The sequence below is a fragment of the Thalassophryne amazonica genome, chromosome 16 (genome assembly GCF_902500255.1).
Source record: "Thalassophryne amazonica chromosome 16, fThaAma1.1, whole genome shotgun sequence".
NCBI classification, from domain to species: Eukaryota; Metazoa; Chordata; class Actinopteri; order Batrachoidiformes; family Batrachoididae; genus Thalassophryne; species Thalassophryne amazonica.
The window spans coordinates 75,790,962-75,807,621 of NC_047118.1; the positions used below are offsets into that span (position 1 = coordinate 75,790,962).

The following is a 16,660-nucleotide window of genomic DNA, read 5'->3' on the forward strand; positions in this document are numbered from 1 at the left end:
TAAAGATGGTGATGAGGGTGTGGCTATGACGGTTTGTAATAAATGCAAACAGCAAAGAGTTGGCTCTTGTCAGAACTTTATAATTTATTGCAGGGTTCTTTCAGCCACCTTCCAAATCTCTAAGTGATCTTTACACTGCGGGCTGAAAAAATGAACGGTCCCCTCTAAAAATTGGTCCGCCCTGCCTTCACGGCGCATCTGTCCGAGACCGACTAACTCTCTACACCCAAAGAGATCAAAGGGAATGTGATTATTAGCTATCAGATGACAAGGTAAAACCTCTTTAATCAGGGGTTTTCAAAGTGTGGGAGACTGAGCTCCCCCTCAGAGAACAAATAGCTGCCCCCACCCACCAACAAACAAAGTTTGGTGATGATCGGATCCGGATTCCGGATCTGGTGATCCAGAATATGCAAAAATATAGGGAAAACAGAAAATGTGGCAGTGTGAGGTGACAAATGAAGCTAGAGATGCACAACTAACACCAAACTGTAGCTGAATCTGTACTGATTCAGTAAGGTGTCATCAGATTTGATGTAGCTTCAAGTGTTATGGAGCTAGATCCAGAAGAAAACCGCCATTACCAAAAAAATCGTTTTTATACAATAACTTTTGAACTAATAAAGACATAAAAGTGATTCAAGTTCTATTGGTATGTTTTCATGGTCAAGGATATCAAATATACAGGAAAGAAAAGTGTATGTATCATAGTTTTGGTTGTAACACTGAATTGTTGAATAGATCACTGTGCCAAGGAGGGAATCTCTTTAGGGTCAGTGACCCTATGGCCTTGTTTAGAGAAATATTTCATAAATGTAAAAAAAAAAAAAAAAAAAAAAAAAAAAAAAAAAAATCATATTTGCAGTTTAGTTGAATAATAAATTTAATTTTGTCTCTTGTTCTTGTCTATAAGCACATGCAATATCAATATCAGTGCTCAGATGACAGTAGCTTCTGGGAAAGGTGCACGTTGCAATAAACTGTGATGCCAAGCGCTAAGGATACATGCTATCCAGTCACAGCAGATGAAACTTTTTTTTTTTTTTTTTTTTACTACTGAGCAAACATCATTGTTAGACTTTTTTTTAGGTTCAATGATTCCACGGCGTGTAGATGTTATGGCGTCAGTGACCCCATGGCCTTGGCGGAGGTTTGCACTCTGAGTGCTTCTAGTTTAATAATTTGTATGTTACTGCTGCAAATAAGTATTTGATCCCCTACCAACCAGCAAGAATTCTGGCTCACACAGACCTGTTAATTTTTCTTTAAGAAGCCCTCTTATTCTGCACTCTTTACCTGTATTAATTGCACCTGTTTGAACTTGCTACCTGTATAAAAGACACCTGTTCACACAATCAATCACAGTCCAACCTGTCCACCATAGCCAAGACCAAAGAGCTGTCTAAGGACACCAGGGACAAAACTGTAGACCTGCACAAGGCTGGGATGAACTACAGGACAACAGGCAAGCAGCTTGGTAGAAGACAACTGTTATGATTATTTATTAAAAAGTGGAAGAAACAAGATGACTGTCAATCTCCCTCGGTCTGGGATTCCATGCAAGATCTCACTTTGTGGGATAAGGATGATTCTGAGAAAGCTCAGAACTACACAGGAGGACCTGATCAATGACCTGAAGAGAGCTGGGACCAGAGTCACAAAGATTACATTAGTAACACATGATGCTGTCATGGTTTAAAATCCTGCAGGGCAGCAAGGTCCCCCTGCTCAAGCCAGCACATGTCCAGGCCCGTTTGAAGTTCACCAGTGTTCATCTGGATGATCCAGAGGAGGCATGGGAGAAGGTCATGTGGTCAGATGAGACCAGAATAGAGCTTTTTGGAATCAACTCCACTTACCATGTTTAGAGGATGAGAACAACCCCAAGAAAACCATCCAAACCGTGAAGCATGGGGGTGGAAACATCATACTCTGGGGGTGCTCTTCTGCAAAGAGGACAGGACGACTGCACCGTATTGAAGGGAGGATGGATGGGGTTATGTATTGTGAGATTTTGCCAAACAACCTCCTTCCCTCAGTAAGAGCATTGAAGATTGGTCATGGCTGGGTCTTCCAGCATGACAATGATCCCAAACACACAGCCAGGGCAACTAAGGAGGGGCTCTGTAAGAAGCATTTCAAGGTCCTGGAGTGGCCTGACCAGTCTCCAGACCTGAACTCAACAGAAAAATCTTTGGAGGGAGCTGAAACTCCAAACCTGAAAGATCTAGAGAAGATCTGTATGGAGGAGTGGACCAAAATCCCTACTGCAGTGTGTGTAAACCTGGTGAAAAACTACAGGAAACATTTGACCTCTGTAGTTGTAAACAAAGGCTACTGTACCAAATATTAACATTGATTTTCACAGGTGCTAAAATACTTAATTGCAGCAGTAACATACAAATAAATTATAAAAAAAAAAAAAAAAAAAATTTAGATTACCGTATTTTCCGGACTATAAGTCGCACCAGCCACTTTATCCATTATAAAGAAAAATAAACCATAAATAAGTTGCACTGGACTATAAGTCCCATGGACATACGAGGGCTGTCCGTAAAGTATAGGTCCTTTTTATTTTTTTCAAAAACTATATGGATTTCATTCATATGTTTTTACGTCAGACAATCTCCTTTAACAGTGGAATATCCGGATAAAACGCTGAAACCGACTTCTTCTGAAACTTCTCTGTTCTCTCACGACGTCCTGGATCAATAGAGCCTGAAATGTGGAGGTTTTAAGCTTGAAACAGGCTGATGACGCTGCCTGAGAGCGCTGCACGACGTCTCGCACCGTGAAAAGTCCTTAAAGCGACAGTATCACCTCAAAATCTCTCATCAGCCGTTAAAAGTTTCACTGAAAACCAGCTTAACTTTTCGAACCATGTCCACTTCGATGTGTCTCTCAGGTTTAGAAAAAATTTTGATCAAACAAAGCGCCAGTCTCTCAGCAACTTCTCAGACAAAGGAATTCCGACGAGGGGCTGGACGACTCCTCCCACAAGGAGTGCTCACAGGCGAATGACGTCACCGACAGGCGTGGAAAAACTCACGCATGCGCACGAGGGTTCAAGCATGTCTGACGTAAAAACATATGAATGAAATCCATATAGTTTTTAAAAAAAATAAAAAGGACCTATACTTTACGGACAGCCCTCGTATAGGTATGTTAACTTAACATGAAAAGTTCAGATGATAATATTGTGACGGCTACCGTTTTCAGATGCATATTTCACCAGTCGTAACTTACAATCTGCAGAGTATGATTTTCTTTTTGGTGGCATTTTTTCGGGCCTTCTCCGTTGTCTTGTTAAGTTATCAGTAACGTTGAAATTTTTATTTTTCTATGGTAGTCAGAAGTCGCAGGAACAGTCACACAAGCCTTGAGTGCCCTCTCGTGAGCTGCATTTTACCTACAGATATGTATGTATTTTGCGGACCACATTGCGAGCCGAACCATGCAGCACCTACCTGCGCAGCTCATGACCACCCAGCGTTGTCGATCCAGCTCCTTCCAAGTGCAGACGCTAATCCTCCGCCGTCGCTCAGTGCTCCCATGCAGCTCTCAGCGTCAACTCTGCTCACACTGATATCCAAGGGTTGAAGCTGTTTTGTTAGCCGTCCCGGAATAAACACCATGTTCGTCTGCTTCAAACGCTATTCACAATCTTCGACGCCAGCTCCTTCCAAGTGCACACACTAATCCTCCGCCGTCGCTCACCCGGTGCTCCCACGCAGCTCTCAGCGTCAACTTAAACACTCTGCTCACACTGATATCCAAGGGTTGAAGCTGTTTTGTTCGCCATGCCGGAATAACAGCAAGCACCGTATTCGTCAGCTTCACACGCTGTGGGTGAGGTGAGGAATACGCGTCCAATGTTCTGTTCTCTGATTGGTTATCGCGACCAGCGTGACTTATAGGACGGCCGCCATACTACAGTGTCCATGATGCATTGCATTTCCTTTTCTGGTGGCCATTTTAAAACATAGATTGACTCTGTCACGTAAAATTGTTTTGTTACAGTAAATTAATTGAGATCCTACCGGTATATTTTTCATTTATAAGTCGCACCGGAGTATAGGTCGCACCCCCGGCCAAAACATGTAAAAAAGTGCGACTTATAGTCCGGAAAATACGGTATGTCTCTCACAGTGGACATGCACCTAAGAAGAAAATTTCAGACCTCTCCAAGATTTCTAAGTGGGAGAGCTTGCAAAATCACAGGGTGTTCAAATACTTATTTTCCACACAGTACATACATGCAATTTCAACATCTTCATGTGTTTAATTTATTCTTTTACACACCTTAAAGTATTTGTGCATTTTTAAGGAACTGTCTATGCATTTACACATTTCACAGCCTTTGTAAACACGAAGCCCGATCAGAAGATGATCTCTGCATTTTTTGCTTCATATTGGCAGTGACCACAGCTCATGGCTCATTTGGCGCAGCGATCGCCAGGTTGCCCAGGGAGGAGGCATGCTGGCGCCGAGCGTATGGAGGCAGGTGCACAGCTGATGCGATCGATGCTGTCTGCCGTGGGATCGATCCGATCAGAGGCTAAGGATGAGGCTGTAGCCCCTGTGACAGTCAACAGGGAAGCTGTTATGAAGGAAATGGCAGAACGGAATTCGAAATTCTTCAGGTGCAGAGAGATTTTTTTTTTTGCTGGATAGCGGCGTGCATTTTTCCCCCCATTCTTCTATGTTGTAAAGGACAAGTCGTACTGAAATCATAACATTTCCGAGTGTTTCCGACAGCATTTCTTTGAGGAAAATGTCCCAGCACGTGGTTGAATGGAATGTTGCTGCAAATTAAACTAAGCCACAGATTAATTACAAAATCACAGAAATAACAGCTGGTCTCCACTGTGAAAACTTGCAGCCGCTTTCCACTGTGCAAAAACAGTGCACGTCCATTATACCCCCGTCACACTAGAGCACGGATGTTGTACAAATGTCATTCATGCTGCATTCGAACGCCTCATACAGCAGTCGGCATATTCGTGGGGCGCTCGTGCCGGAAAACATCCAAATGGAGGTGGAGTCAGTTGTACCACATTCGTACTACCGTAGGATTGGACGTGATTAGACATGAACATTGCGCAATCGCATCGAACCAGTGTTGTATAAAGTACCGGAAAAATTACACTTAAGTAAAAGTACAGATACCCATTAAAAAAATGACTGGTAGAAGTTCAAGTCAACGATTGAAATGTTACTCAAGTAAAAGTCTTAAAGTATCTAGTATTTATTGTACTTAAGTATGACAAGTAATGTACAACTAAATGTACTCAAGTATTAAAAGTAAAAGTAAATGTTAATCAAAAACGGACTGATTTTTTTATATTACAAAGTTTATCTAGGCTTGTAAATGACCGGTAGTATTCATCAAAATATTGAAAATTGTGCACATCACACAAAAACACTTCAGAAATAAGGTTTCAAAACCTAAACAAGAGTAGGCTACTCACTAGGTGTTCACAGGAAACGGTTAGTTATTTCTCTATGCATTTATTTTCATTGTTACATGGTTTTATGTTTTCTCTTGTGTTTTGTTTCATTAGGTTCTTTTTGTCTCTTTCTCTAAAATTGTATTGTAACATTATTAGTCTATTATGTAGACTATTATTGTTGTTGCTATTATTACTAATATATGAATTAAAAAAAATTACAATTTGACGCTTACGACAACGAACGCTGACAACGAATTATACAGAAAAGTCAACACAAAACGTGCTGATGCGAATTGCTTAATGCTAACTAACTTTTTTTGGGGGGGGAATGAGCAATGGCATGGCGCATAGAAAATGTATTGGAATAGAAGTATGCAATTAAGGTCGGAAATGTAGTGAAGTAAAAGTGAAAGTAAGCTGAATATTAAAAAAACCTCAAGTACAAAGTCTCCCAAAATGTACTTAAGTACAGTAGTGAAGTATTTTTACAACACTGCACCGAACACACCATGTGCCACAGCAAGTCAGCACATCTCTGTGACGCGCACTGCGGCTTTCTGGATGGGGTCTAACAGCTATGATAACATGATAATACAGATGAATCCTCTAATATGAGGTGGACTGACAATGGATGTGTGATTACATGCTCATCCTGGACGTTATATCACAATCACTGTACATCAGCGTGTCTCTGTGATGCGTTGACGCTCATCCTGTAGTTATACCATGATTACAGGTGCTGCATCAGCGAGTCAGTGCGTCTCACAGCTGCGCATCACCGTGCTCAGCTGATTTCCAGAGAGGGGGAGAGAGACAAGACAGGTTTTTAATTTTTTGTTCTATGTGACACTTGTATGTTTCCCATGTCAATAAAGCTCCATTGAAATAGAAATTTTAAACTAAAACAGAGAGCGAGAGAGATTTCAGCATATGCTTGCTGCCTACTGTCGGTGTTGCAGACCGAACAGTCCCCCCTAAAAACTGGTCCGCCCTGCCTTTACTGCGCGTGTGTCATTTGGGACCACAGCAGCACATCTGAGTCTCTACACCCAAAGTAATCAAAAGGATTATTAATCATCAGATGACAAAGTACAACCTCTTAAATCATTCTAACATCAGTTTTACGCAGAAATGAGGCGATAATTGGTGAGTCGTTATTGACGTTCTGAAATAATATAGGCACCGCAGCAGCGCTCTGATCGGTCCCATCTTTTGAAATGAAATAATACTGAATTTATGTGGAAATGATTGTTGTACAAAAGCTTAAGATATCTGACGTTGAGATAGATAATGACCGGAGCACAGTTTTAAGCAGAAACGAGGTGATAATCAGTGAATCGCTGCAGACACTCAGAAGTGACGCTGCTGAGCTCCGAAATGATGCATGCGCAGTGAAGGCAGGGGGGACCATCTGTCTGTGACACTGGCACTGTGGGTTTCCCTGCTGGGTTCATTATTTTCAGCCTACCTATTATTTTGTCATGTTTCATCCTTCGTGCTGTGCCGCGTGTGACATGTACGAATCATTCGAAACTGCTTCGAATCACATTTTTGGTGTCGTACACAGCTGTCTGACTGCCGTACAAATGGCTTTAATTGTCTGCCCCATACGAATGCAGCTCGACTTTTGTTTGATTTGCTAATTTGTGAGATTTGTATGGCTTTTGTGCTCTAGTGCGACGGGCCCTTAATCATGAATGCAGCCTGTTATAAGTTTACTAGATGCGCAGCTTTGTGCACACTAAGTGTTGTCATCAATAGACCTGTCAAAATCTAAAATGCATCTGAGTGATGATCAGACAGCCTGAAAAACAGCAGACAGGTGCACATGTACGGTGCGTGCTGCTCCGTTACAGAACAGACTTACGACAGACTCTCAAAGTAAAGCTTACCAGCTCCACTGAGAAGAAAATAAAACAACAGGACAGTCAGGTGTGATTTCCAAAGCCCACACTCCACCAAAGAAGTCTTCACACATGCAATCGCCAGCCAGTGTCACTGAGCTCATCACAAAGTTTGCTCACGATTGTGGCACATTAGATAGAATGTCAATTATCTCCTGCAAATTACATATTCATCTGTTTCCAATCTAAGAAATCCATCTGCATGTCCAGACAGCCTGTAAAAAACAGTGTGGTGGACCTTTCACGTGCACGTTCACGGCAGGACTAAAATAGCGGTCAGCTTCAGAGACAGCAGCATCACCACATGTTAGGATCCAAAATTCGACAGACTGAAAAAATTAAGTGTTTCGGGGTGAAGTGCCCGTCTCTCTGTACAGCCTCTGTAAATCAGAACCTTCACTTTCGAATGAAAGCTCAGAAGCTTCATTATCAGATGAAATGGTGTTTGTTTCAATTTCAGTTAGCCATCGGGATGTTTCTGCTTTTCCTAAAATGTACATCACACACTGAGAAATGCAGGAAGATGTTTTCCAGAAATGCAGAATTGGCTCTGGAAGGGAAGCTGGACCTTTAGTTTTTCTATATATTTTGGGGACAATATAGAGGGGTGTCAAAATCTGAATCACAAGGACAAGGTGAAATTTTCACACTCTGAAGTGAATGCCCCCAGTCTGGTGATATTGTGACTTGGGAATTCAAACTTTTCAAATTGAAAATTATGCAGGGGAAATCTGTAAAAAAACAAAAAAAAACAAAAACTGGAATCTGCCACATTTTAAATAGTCTCTGTACTTTTTTCAAATGCTGTAACTTTATTGCACATTTGTAACATGAATACAGTATGTCCATGAAACAAACATCCATCCATCCATTTTCCTCTGCTTTATCCGGAGTCGGGTCGCGGGGGCAGCAGCTCAAGCAAAGCCGCCCAGACCTCCTGATCCACACACACCTCCCCTAGCTACTCCGGGGGAACCCCGAGGCATTCCCAAGCCAGCCGAGAGACGTAGTCCCTCCAGCGTGTCGTGGGTCTTCCCCGGGGCCTCCTCCCGATGGGACGTGCTCGGAACATCCCTCCAGCGAGGCGTCCAGGGGGCATCCGGAAGAGATGCCCGAGCGACCTCAGCTAGCTCCTTTCGACGTGGAGGAGCAGCGGCTCGACTCCAAGCTCTTCCCGAGTGTCCGAGCCCCTCACCCTCTCTCTAAAATGTTTGTTTCATCTCTAAGGGATGAAACAAACATTTTAGATTAATTTCACTAATCAGCAATTCCGCACAGAGTCACACCAGAAACAGTACTAAAAAGTTCATTTTTGTCTTAGCACTTCAGGACACAAGGTCAGATAGGACCCCTGAGTGGAAGCGCTGCACAGCCCTTAAGGTTATAGTTGTCAACAACACCGCTATACTAAAAAGTTCTGGGGAGAACCCTGTGTTAGATACGACATTTAAATTGAGTGATGTTAAGTCATTTTCAGACACGTCCATGTAGCATCCGTCTACAAAGTGACACGAGAATCAAATTTATTTTATTTATATAGCGCCAAATCACAACAACAGTTGCCCCAAGGTGCTTTATATTGCAAGGCAAAAGCCATACAATAATTACAGAAAAAGCCCAACGGTCAAAACGACCCCCTGTGAGCAAGCAATTGGCGACAGTGGGAAGGAAAAACTCCCTTTTAACAGGAAGAAACCTCCAGCAGAACCAGGCTCAGGGAGGGGCAGTCTTCTGCTGGGACTGGTTGGGGCTGAGGGGAGAGAATCAGGAAAAAGACATGCTGTGGAGGGGAGCAGAGATCAATCACTAATGATTAAATGCAGAATGGTGCATACAGAGCAAAAAGAGAAAGAAACACTCAGTGCATGGGAACCCCCCAGCAGTCTAAGTCTATAGCAGCATAACTAAGGGATGGTTCAGGGTCCACTGATCCAGCCCTAACTATAAGCTTTTTCAAAAAGTAAAGTTTTAAGCTTAATCTTAAAAGTAGAGAGGGTGTCTGTCTCCGTAATCCGAATTGGGAGCTGGTTCCACAGGAGAGGAGCCTGAAAACTGAAGGCTCTGCCTCCCATTCTACTCTTACAAACCCTAGGAACTACAAGTAAGCCTGCAGTCTGAGAGCGAAGAGCTGTATTGGGGTGATATGGTACTAAGAGATACCTAAGATAAGATGGGACCTGATTATTCAAAACCTTATAAGTAAGAAGAAGAATTTTAAATTCTATTCTAGAATTAACAGGAAGCCAATGAAGAGAAGCCAATATGGGTGAAATATGCTCTCTCCTTCTAGTCCCCGTCAGTACTCTAGCTGCAGCATTTTGAATTAACTGAAGGCTTTTCAGGGAACGTTTAGGACAACCTGATAATGAATTACAATAGTCCAGCCTAGAGGAAATAAATGCATGAATTAGTTTTTTCAGCATCACGCTGAGACAAGACCTTTCTAATTTTAGAGATATTGCGCAAATGTAAAAAAGCAGTCCCACATATTTGCTTAATATGCGCATTGAAGGACATATCCTGATCAAAGATGACTCCAAGATTTCTCACAGTATTACTGGAGGTCAGGGTAATGCCATCCAGAGTAAGGATCTGGTTAGACACCATGTTTCTAAGATTTGTGGGGCCAAGTACAATAACTTCAGTTATCTAAATTTAAAAGCAGGAAATTAGAGGTCATCCATGTCTATGTCTGTAAGACATTCCTGCAGTTTAACTAATTGGTGTGTGTCCTCTGGCTTCATGGATAGATAAAGCTGGGTATCATCTGCGTAACAATGAAAATTTAAGCAATGCTTTCTAATAATACTGCCTAAGGGAAGCATGTATAAAGTGAATAAAATTGATCCTAGCACAGACCCTTGAGGAACTCCATAATTGACCTTAGTCTGTGAAGAAGACTCCCCATTTACATGAACAAATTGTAATCTATTAGATAAATATGATTCAAACCACCACAGTGCAGTGCCTTTAATACCTATGGCATGCTCTAATCTCTGTAATAAAATTTTATGGTCAACAGTATCAAAAGCAGCACTGAGGTCTAACAGGACAAGCACAGAGATGAGTCCACTGTCTGAGGCCATAAGAAGATCATTTGTAACCTTCACTAATGCTGTTTCTGTACTATGATGAATTCTGAAACCTGACTGAAACTCTTCAAATAGACCATTCCTCTGCAGATGATCAGTTAGCTGTTTTACAACTACCCTTTCAAGAATTTTTAAGAGAAAAGGAAGGTTGGAGATTGACCTACAATTAGCTAAGATAGCTGGGTCAAGTGATGGCTTTTTAAGTAATGTTTAACTACTGCCACCTTAAAAGCCTGTGGTACATAGCCAACTAATAAAGATAGATCGATCATATTTAAGATTGAAGCATTAATTAATGGTAGGGCTTCCTTGAGCAGCCTGGTAGGAATGGGGTCTAATAGACATGTTGATGGTTTGGAGGAAGTGACTAATGAAAATAACAGACAGAACAATCAGAGAGAAAGTCTACCAGCATTACTAAAAGCAGCCAAAGATAACGATATGTCTTTGGGATGGTTATGAGTAATTTTTTCTCTAATAGTTAAAATTTTATTAGCAAAGAAAGTCATGATGTCATTACTAGTTAAAGTTAAAGGAATACTCGGCTCAATAGAGCTCTGACTGTCAGCCTGGCTACAGTGCTGAAAAGAAACCTGGGGTTGTTCTTATTTTCTTCAATTAGTGATGAGTAGTAAGATGTCCTAGCTTTACGGAGGGCTTTTTTATAGAGCAACAGACTCTTTTCCAGGCTAAGTGAAGATCTTCTAAATTAGTGAGATGCCATTTCCTCTCCAACTTACGGGTTATCTGCTTTAAGCTGCGAGTTTGTGAGTTATACCACAGAGTCAGGCACCTCTGATTTAAGGCTCTCTTTTTCAGAAGAGCTACAGCATCCAAAGTTGTGCTCAATGAGGATGTAAAACTATTGACGAGATACTCTATCTCACTCACAGAGTTTAGGTAGCTACTCTGCACTGTGTTGGTATATGGCATTGGAGAACATAAAGAAGGAATCATATCCTTAAACCTAGTTACAGCGCTTTCCGAAATACTTCTACTGTAATGAAACTTATTCCCCACTGCTGGGTAGTCCATTAAAGTAAATGTAAATGTTAAGAAATTATCAGACAGAAGGGGGTTTTCAGGGAATACTGTTAAGTATTCAATTTCCCATACCATAAGTCAAAACAAAATCTAAAGTATGATTAAAGTGGTGGGTGGACTCATTTACATTTTGAGCAACGCCAATTGAGTCTAATAATAGATTAAATGCAGTGTTGAGGCTGTCATTCTCAGCATCTATGTGGATGTTAAAATCGCCCACTATAATCATCTTATCTGAGCTAAGCACTAAGTCAGACAAAAGGTCCAAAAATTCACAGAGAAACTCACAGTAATGACCAGGTGGATGATAGATAACAACAAATAAAACTGGTTTTTGGAACTTCCAATTTGGATGGACAAGACTAAGAGTCAAGCTTTCAAATGAATTAAAGCTCTGTCTGGGTTTTTGATTAATTAATAAGCTGGAGTGGAAGATTGCTGCTAATCCTCCCCCTCGGCCCGTGCTACGAGCATTCTGACAGTGTGAATCAACAAAAACAGTAACTCATCAGCAGCAATGCACCTTATCACAGTTTATCTTTTAGTTTTTATGCGATTTCATGTTTATACAGTAACTAAAAATGTGAGCTGACTAAACAACCGCTGCCAGCAGAGCAGATATATCAGTTGAAGGCCAACAATTGGCAGTTCTGCCACGCAGGAATCAGTGATAAGTACTGGAAGCGGACAGCTCTTAGGAAGACCAGGGGGTGGGAGTGCTTCTCCAGGTGAAACTGAAGTTGCGTCAGAATGGGCATCCATTTGTGCCAAATCCCAGTGCAGATCTGTAGTGGACCTGTTGTGGTGACCCTGAGTGAACGGTGGTAGGTGCAGGACCAGCAGGAAGTGCTTCCCACGACCTTTAGACAGACAATGATGCAGCGGTTTTGGCCTGTTGCCTAATCAGACATAATTAAGAACTGTTCTGCTGCAAAGTTACTGTCCAGTATTTTTTATTGCCCTGACCACCGATCACTGCTGTTTGGAGCTTCAAGCGCAAACCCTAAAGTCCTGAGTCTACTGTGGCACGCGCGTGCACACACGCTCTGGTACTTTTAAAACTTAAAGGGAAAACACACATGCCACATTTTAATAATTTAAAGAATAAAAATATAGGTGCTGGTTTGTGAAATAGCAGAAAATGTCACAGTAGAAGGTTATCTATCGGTGAGGTGTGTGGGTTTAAAAAGCTGAGCAGCTGTTTTGGGGCTCAGCTTTGGTTTGTCCTACATAAGGTGCATGATGTGAATGCAGCACATTTTGGCAGAAATGAGCCATACATTCTGATTAAAGACCGTTTAAAAACAACTTACCTTTTTTCCTCCTCGAGTTCCTCTTTGGCCATCAGTGTCTCAAACAGACTGGTTTCGGGAGCAAATGTCTCTTTGTCTCCACCTGCAGGCACGTCTGATCAAAACAGAAACAACAATGAAATAGGACAAACGTCTTTTTGTCGCACTGAGGTAAAGCTGCCAGCTGACGGGCAAGAGCAACAAACGTGTCCATTTGCATTTGTTAACATTTACAATAAATGTAGAACAGAGGAGGATTTAAAAACAATATTTTTTTAAAAAGGTGAAATTTCATCTAGTTTGCCTCATTTATTGGTTTCCTGTGTTGTGCCTGAAGCTGTATAAATGGTGATATACAGCTTCTCCAATCAGTCACAGAAGCCTCTAATGTCAGAGTTTTCTGGGTGTCTTGGTGGCTTCCCTCACTAGTCCCCGTCATACAAAATATCAAAGAGGACTGAAGATGTTTTGGACCTTGATGCCATTTTTCCCTTAGTTTGTCACCTGTACCTGCATATTTAAGGCACTAAAAAAGAGGAAAAAACAAAAACAAAATTTTAGTTTTGTTTTTTTTTTTTTCTTTTTAAAGGTCATTTAGTGGAACAGGTAATTAACAATTGCTCATTTCTGGAAACAAGCACCAAAATTGGCACACATAATTCTTAGACAGTCTTTTGAAAAACTTAGTATCCACTTGAGTTTTCAATAGGCAGCCAGAGAGCTGCATAGAGGTCCAAATTTAAAAATGTTCCAATCATATTGAAAGCTATACCACATTATGTGTCTGATTCCAGAAAGGTATAGTTTGACTATCTATGACTTAATGTTATGGGGTAAAAACATTGAGATGGTGACAAAGGTCAATTTCAGTTTGTACAAGGGTCAGAAGTTAATGCTGCTCCAATTTTGGCAAAAAGTGGTGCAAATTATTGGTTGAACTAATAGGATTAATAAATGGAATCGTTTTGACTGTTTAATGCTTGGTCTGCAAGGTAAAGGTCAAACAATGTCGACGTCCATTGGCTTCTATGACATGTGACAGTTACCCTGTAACGTGACAACTGAGCTTGACACATGGTGCAAACTATTCCTTTTTAAAAACCTATTAACCAATAATTTGCATCATGTTTTGCATCACTTCTGACCCCTGTACAAACTAAAACTGACCTTTGTTACCATTCTTGCTGTTTTAACCCCATAACATTCAGTCATAGATGGTCCAAACTATACCTTTTTGGAATATCTATCTATGCTCAAACAATGTTGTGTAGCTTTCAATATGACAGGAACATTTTTTAAATTTTGATGCCTGTGTAATTCTTCAGCTGACCCCTACCTGGCCGCCTATTGAAAATTCAAGTGGATAGTTTTTTCAAAAGAGTAATGTTTAAGTAGTATTTGTGCTGAATTTGATGCTTGTATACCATTTGAAGAATTCCTCTGTAAATATTGTCATCTGCAGCACTAATAAATATTAAATAAATATTAAAGAAAGAAAAATAATTACTCCACCAAAGAGGTAATATCTATATACCGTAATTCACCAGCATTCATTTGTTTGACTTAACAGGATAACTCAAAACATAACAGATTTGAGTGAAATTTGTGCAAATGCTCCCCAAAGCTAATGTTCTGGGGAATAAGGAGTCCATTTTAGAGGTGATCCAGAATATATTCTGGAAATTAGATCCAGACTAATGTTTAGCATGTAGCAACATAGACAGAGGATATTGATTAGATTTGTTAATGGATGATTTCCTGCAAAATGAGGAATTTCATTTTTAATTTGATCTGCAACATATTATAGGACCAAAAGAAATCAATCAATTTTTTTATATAGCGCCAAATCACAACAAACAGTTGCCCCAAGGCGCTTTATATTGCAAGGCAAGGCCATACAATAATTACGTAAAACCCCAATGGTCAAAACGACCCCCTGTGAGCAAGCACTTGGCTACAGTGGGAAGGAAAAACTCCCTTTAACAGGAAGAAACCTCCAGCAGAACCAGGCTCAGGGAGGGGCAGTCTTCTGCTGGGACTGGTTGGGGCTGAGGGAGAGAACCAGGAAAAAGACATGCTGTGGAGGGGAGCAGAGATCGATCACTAATGATTAAATGCAGAGTGGTGCATACAGAGCAAAAAGAGAAAGAAACAGTGCATCATGGGAACCCCCCAGCAGTCTACGTCTATAGCAGCATAACTAAGGGATGGTTCAGGGTCACCTGATCCAGCCCTAACTATAAGCTTTAGCAAAAAGGAAAGTTTTAAGCCTAATCTTAATTAGGTAAATAGTAAGCAATATGTGGCGCTGGCAGGCGCGTGCACTCGCAGCTCCTTTTAGCTTTGATAACAGATCATTTTTGGTGGTCTGAACATGCACGTGTCCCCCCCCACCATATTAAATGTAAACACAGAGGGCTGATAATACACAGAATGAAGGATTATTGGCTCAGCATTCCTTTAATCCACCTAGAGTCCTTTAATCTCGGAAACAGTAATCAGGATCAGACGACAATTCAAAGCTCAGACTGAAAAACTCTGGACACATTCACACAAAAATCTGGGGGGGGGGGGGGGGGGGGGGAAGAGCCACAGACTGTGAGGAAAATTAACATTAAAAACCAGAACATCTGACTTACCGCTGCTCAGGAAGCTCAGTGGTTCTGCCCCAGATGAGACTTCTGACACAGGTTCAGAGGTCAGCAGTGCAGCGTCTGCGGTGCCAGGGACCAGCTGGGGTCCAGACTCTACCATTGAAACAGGTTCTTCTTCAGCTGTCGACTCTACAATGGCGTCAGATTCTTTGCCTGCACATATTTTTTGGACAACTTCTGGCACTAATTCCTGGACTGGTTGTGGTGCCGACATTGGCTCGGGGGTTACATTTGGTTCTGGAACAGGTGTCGAGATAGATTTATGCACCAATTCTGGTTCTGGGAATGATTTGGGTACAGACACCGATTCTGGTACAGCACCTGGTTTCCAGACGGCTGCTGCTTCTGGAGCAGATTCTGGTACCTGATGTGGTTCCAAGTCAGATTTTGGTGCTGGTTCTGGGAAGGATTCTGGTTCTACAACAGACTCAGGTGTGCTGATGGTTGTTTGTGGTTCTGGTACAGACTGAAAAGACAAGATGTTCAGAAACAGGAAAAATCAGTCAATGACTCTTGTTCCGACTTGCACGCTCTCCCAGGTTTAAACAACTGTTGGACTGAGCTGGACTCTCAAAATAGAACCCCGTGTGTCATCTGGTTAACAATATTTTACGAGTGACATCATGCTGAGAAACATAACGCATGATGTCAGCAGATTAAACCGTTCATGAACAAAGATGGACAGAAAGCAACTTTCAGCTCGTCTGAAAAAAGAAAAACCTGAAACTGAATCACTAAGACATATTTATGTGATAGTCACAGCCCCTGCCGACACACACACACACACACCCAAATCTTGCAGCAGGTGTTGCTTAGAAAAAAGATGTGTCAGCTTCAAAGCAGTCACGTGAACACTCAAATCAAATCAATTTTATTTATATAGCACCAAATCACAACAAACAGTTGCCCCAAGGCGCCTCATATTGTAAGGCAAGGCCATACAATAATTACGGAAAAACCCCAACGGTCAAAACGACCCCCTGTGAGCAAGCACTTGGCAACAGTGGGAAGGAAAAACTCCCTTTTAACAGGAAGAAACCTCCAGCAGAACCAGACTCAGGGAGGGGCAGTCTTCTGCTGGGACTGGTTGGGGCTGAGGGAGAGAACCAGGATAAAGACATGCTGTGGAAGAGAGCAGAGATCAATCACTAATGATTAAATGCAGAGTGGTGCATACAGAGCAAAAAGAGAAAAACACTCAGTGCATCATGGGAACCCCCC

General features: G+C 41.6%; 1 protein-coding gene across 3 annotated transcripts in view; it reads right to left on the minus strand.

The window, feature by feature from the left end:
- The window catches only part of LOC117528307 (E3 ubiquitin-protein ligase RNF12-B-like), a 46,654-nt gene that overhangs the window by 16,814 nt on the left and 13,180 nt on the right, over positions 1–16,660 (minus strand). For all 3 annotated transcript variants that reach the window (XM_034190920.1, XM_034190921.1, XM_034190922.1), the window contains exons 2-3: positions 15,425–15,905; positions 12,807–12,900 (exon numbers count right to left, since the gene is read on the minus strand). In XM_034190920.1, coding sequence (XP_034046811.1) covers positions 12,807–12,900; positions 15,425–15,905 — 575 coding nt within the window. The remainder of the gene's footprint in view (positions 1–12,806; positions 12,901–15,424; positions 15,906–16,660) is intronic.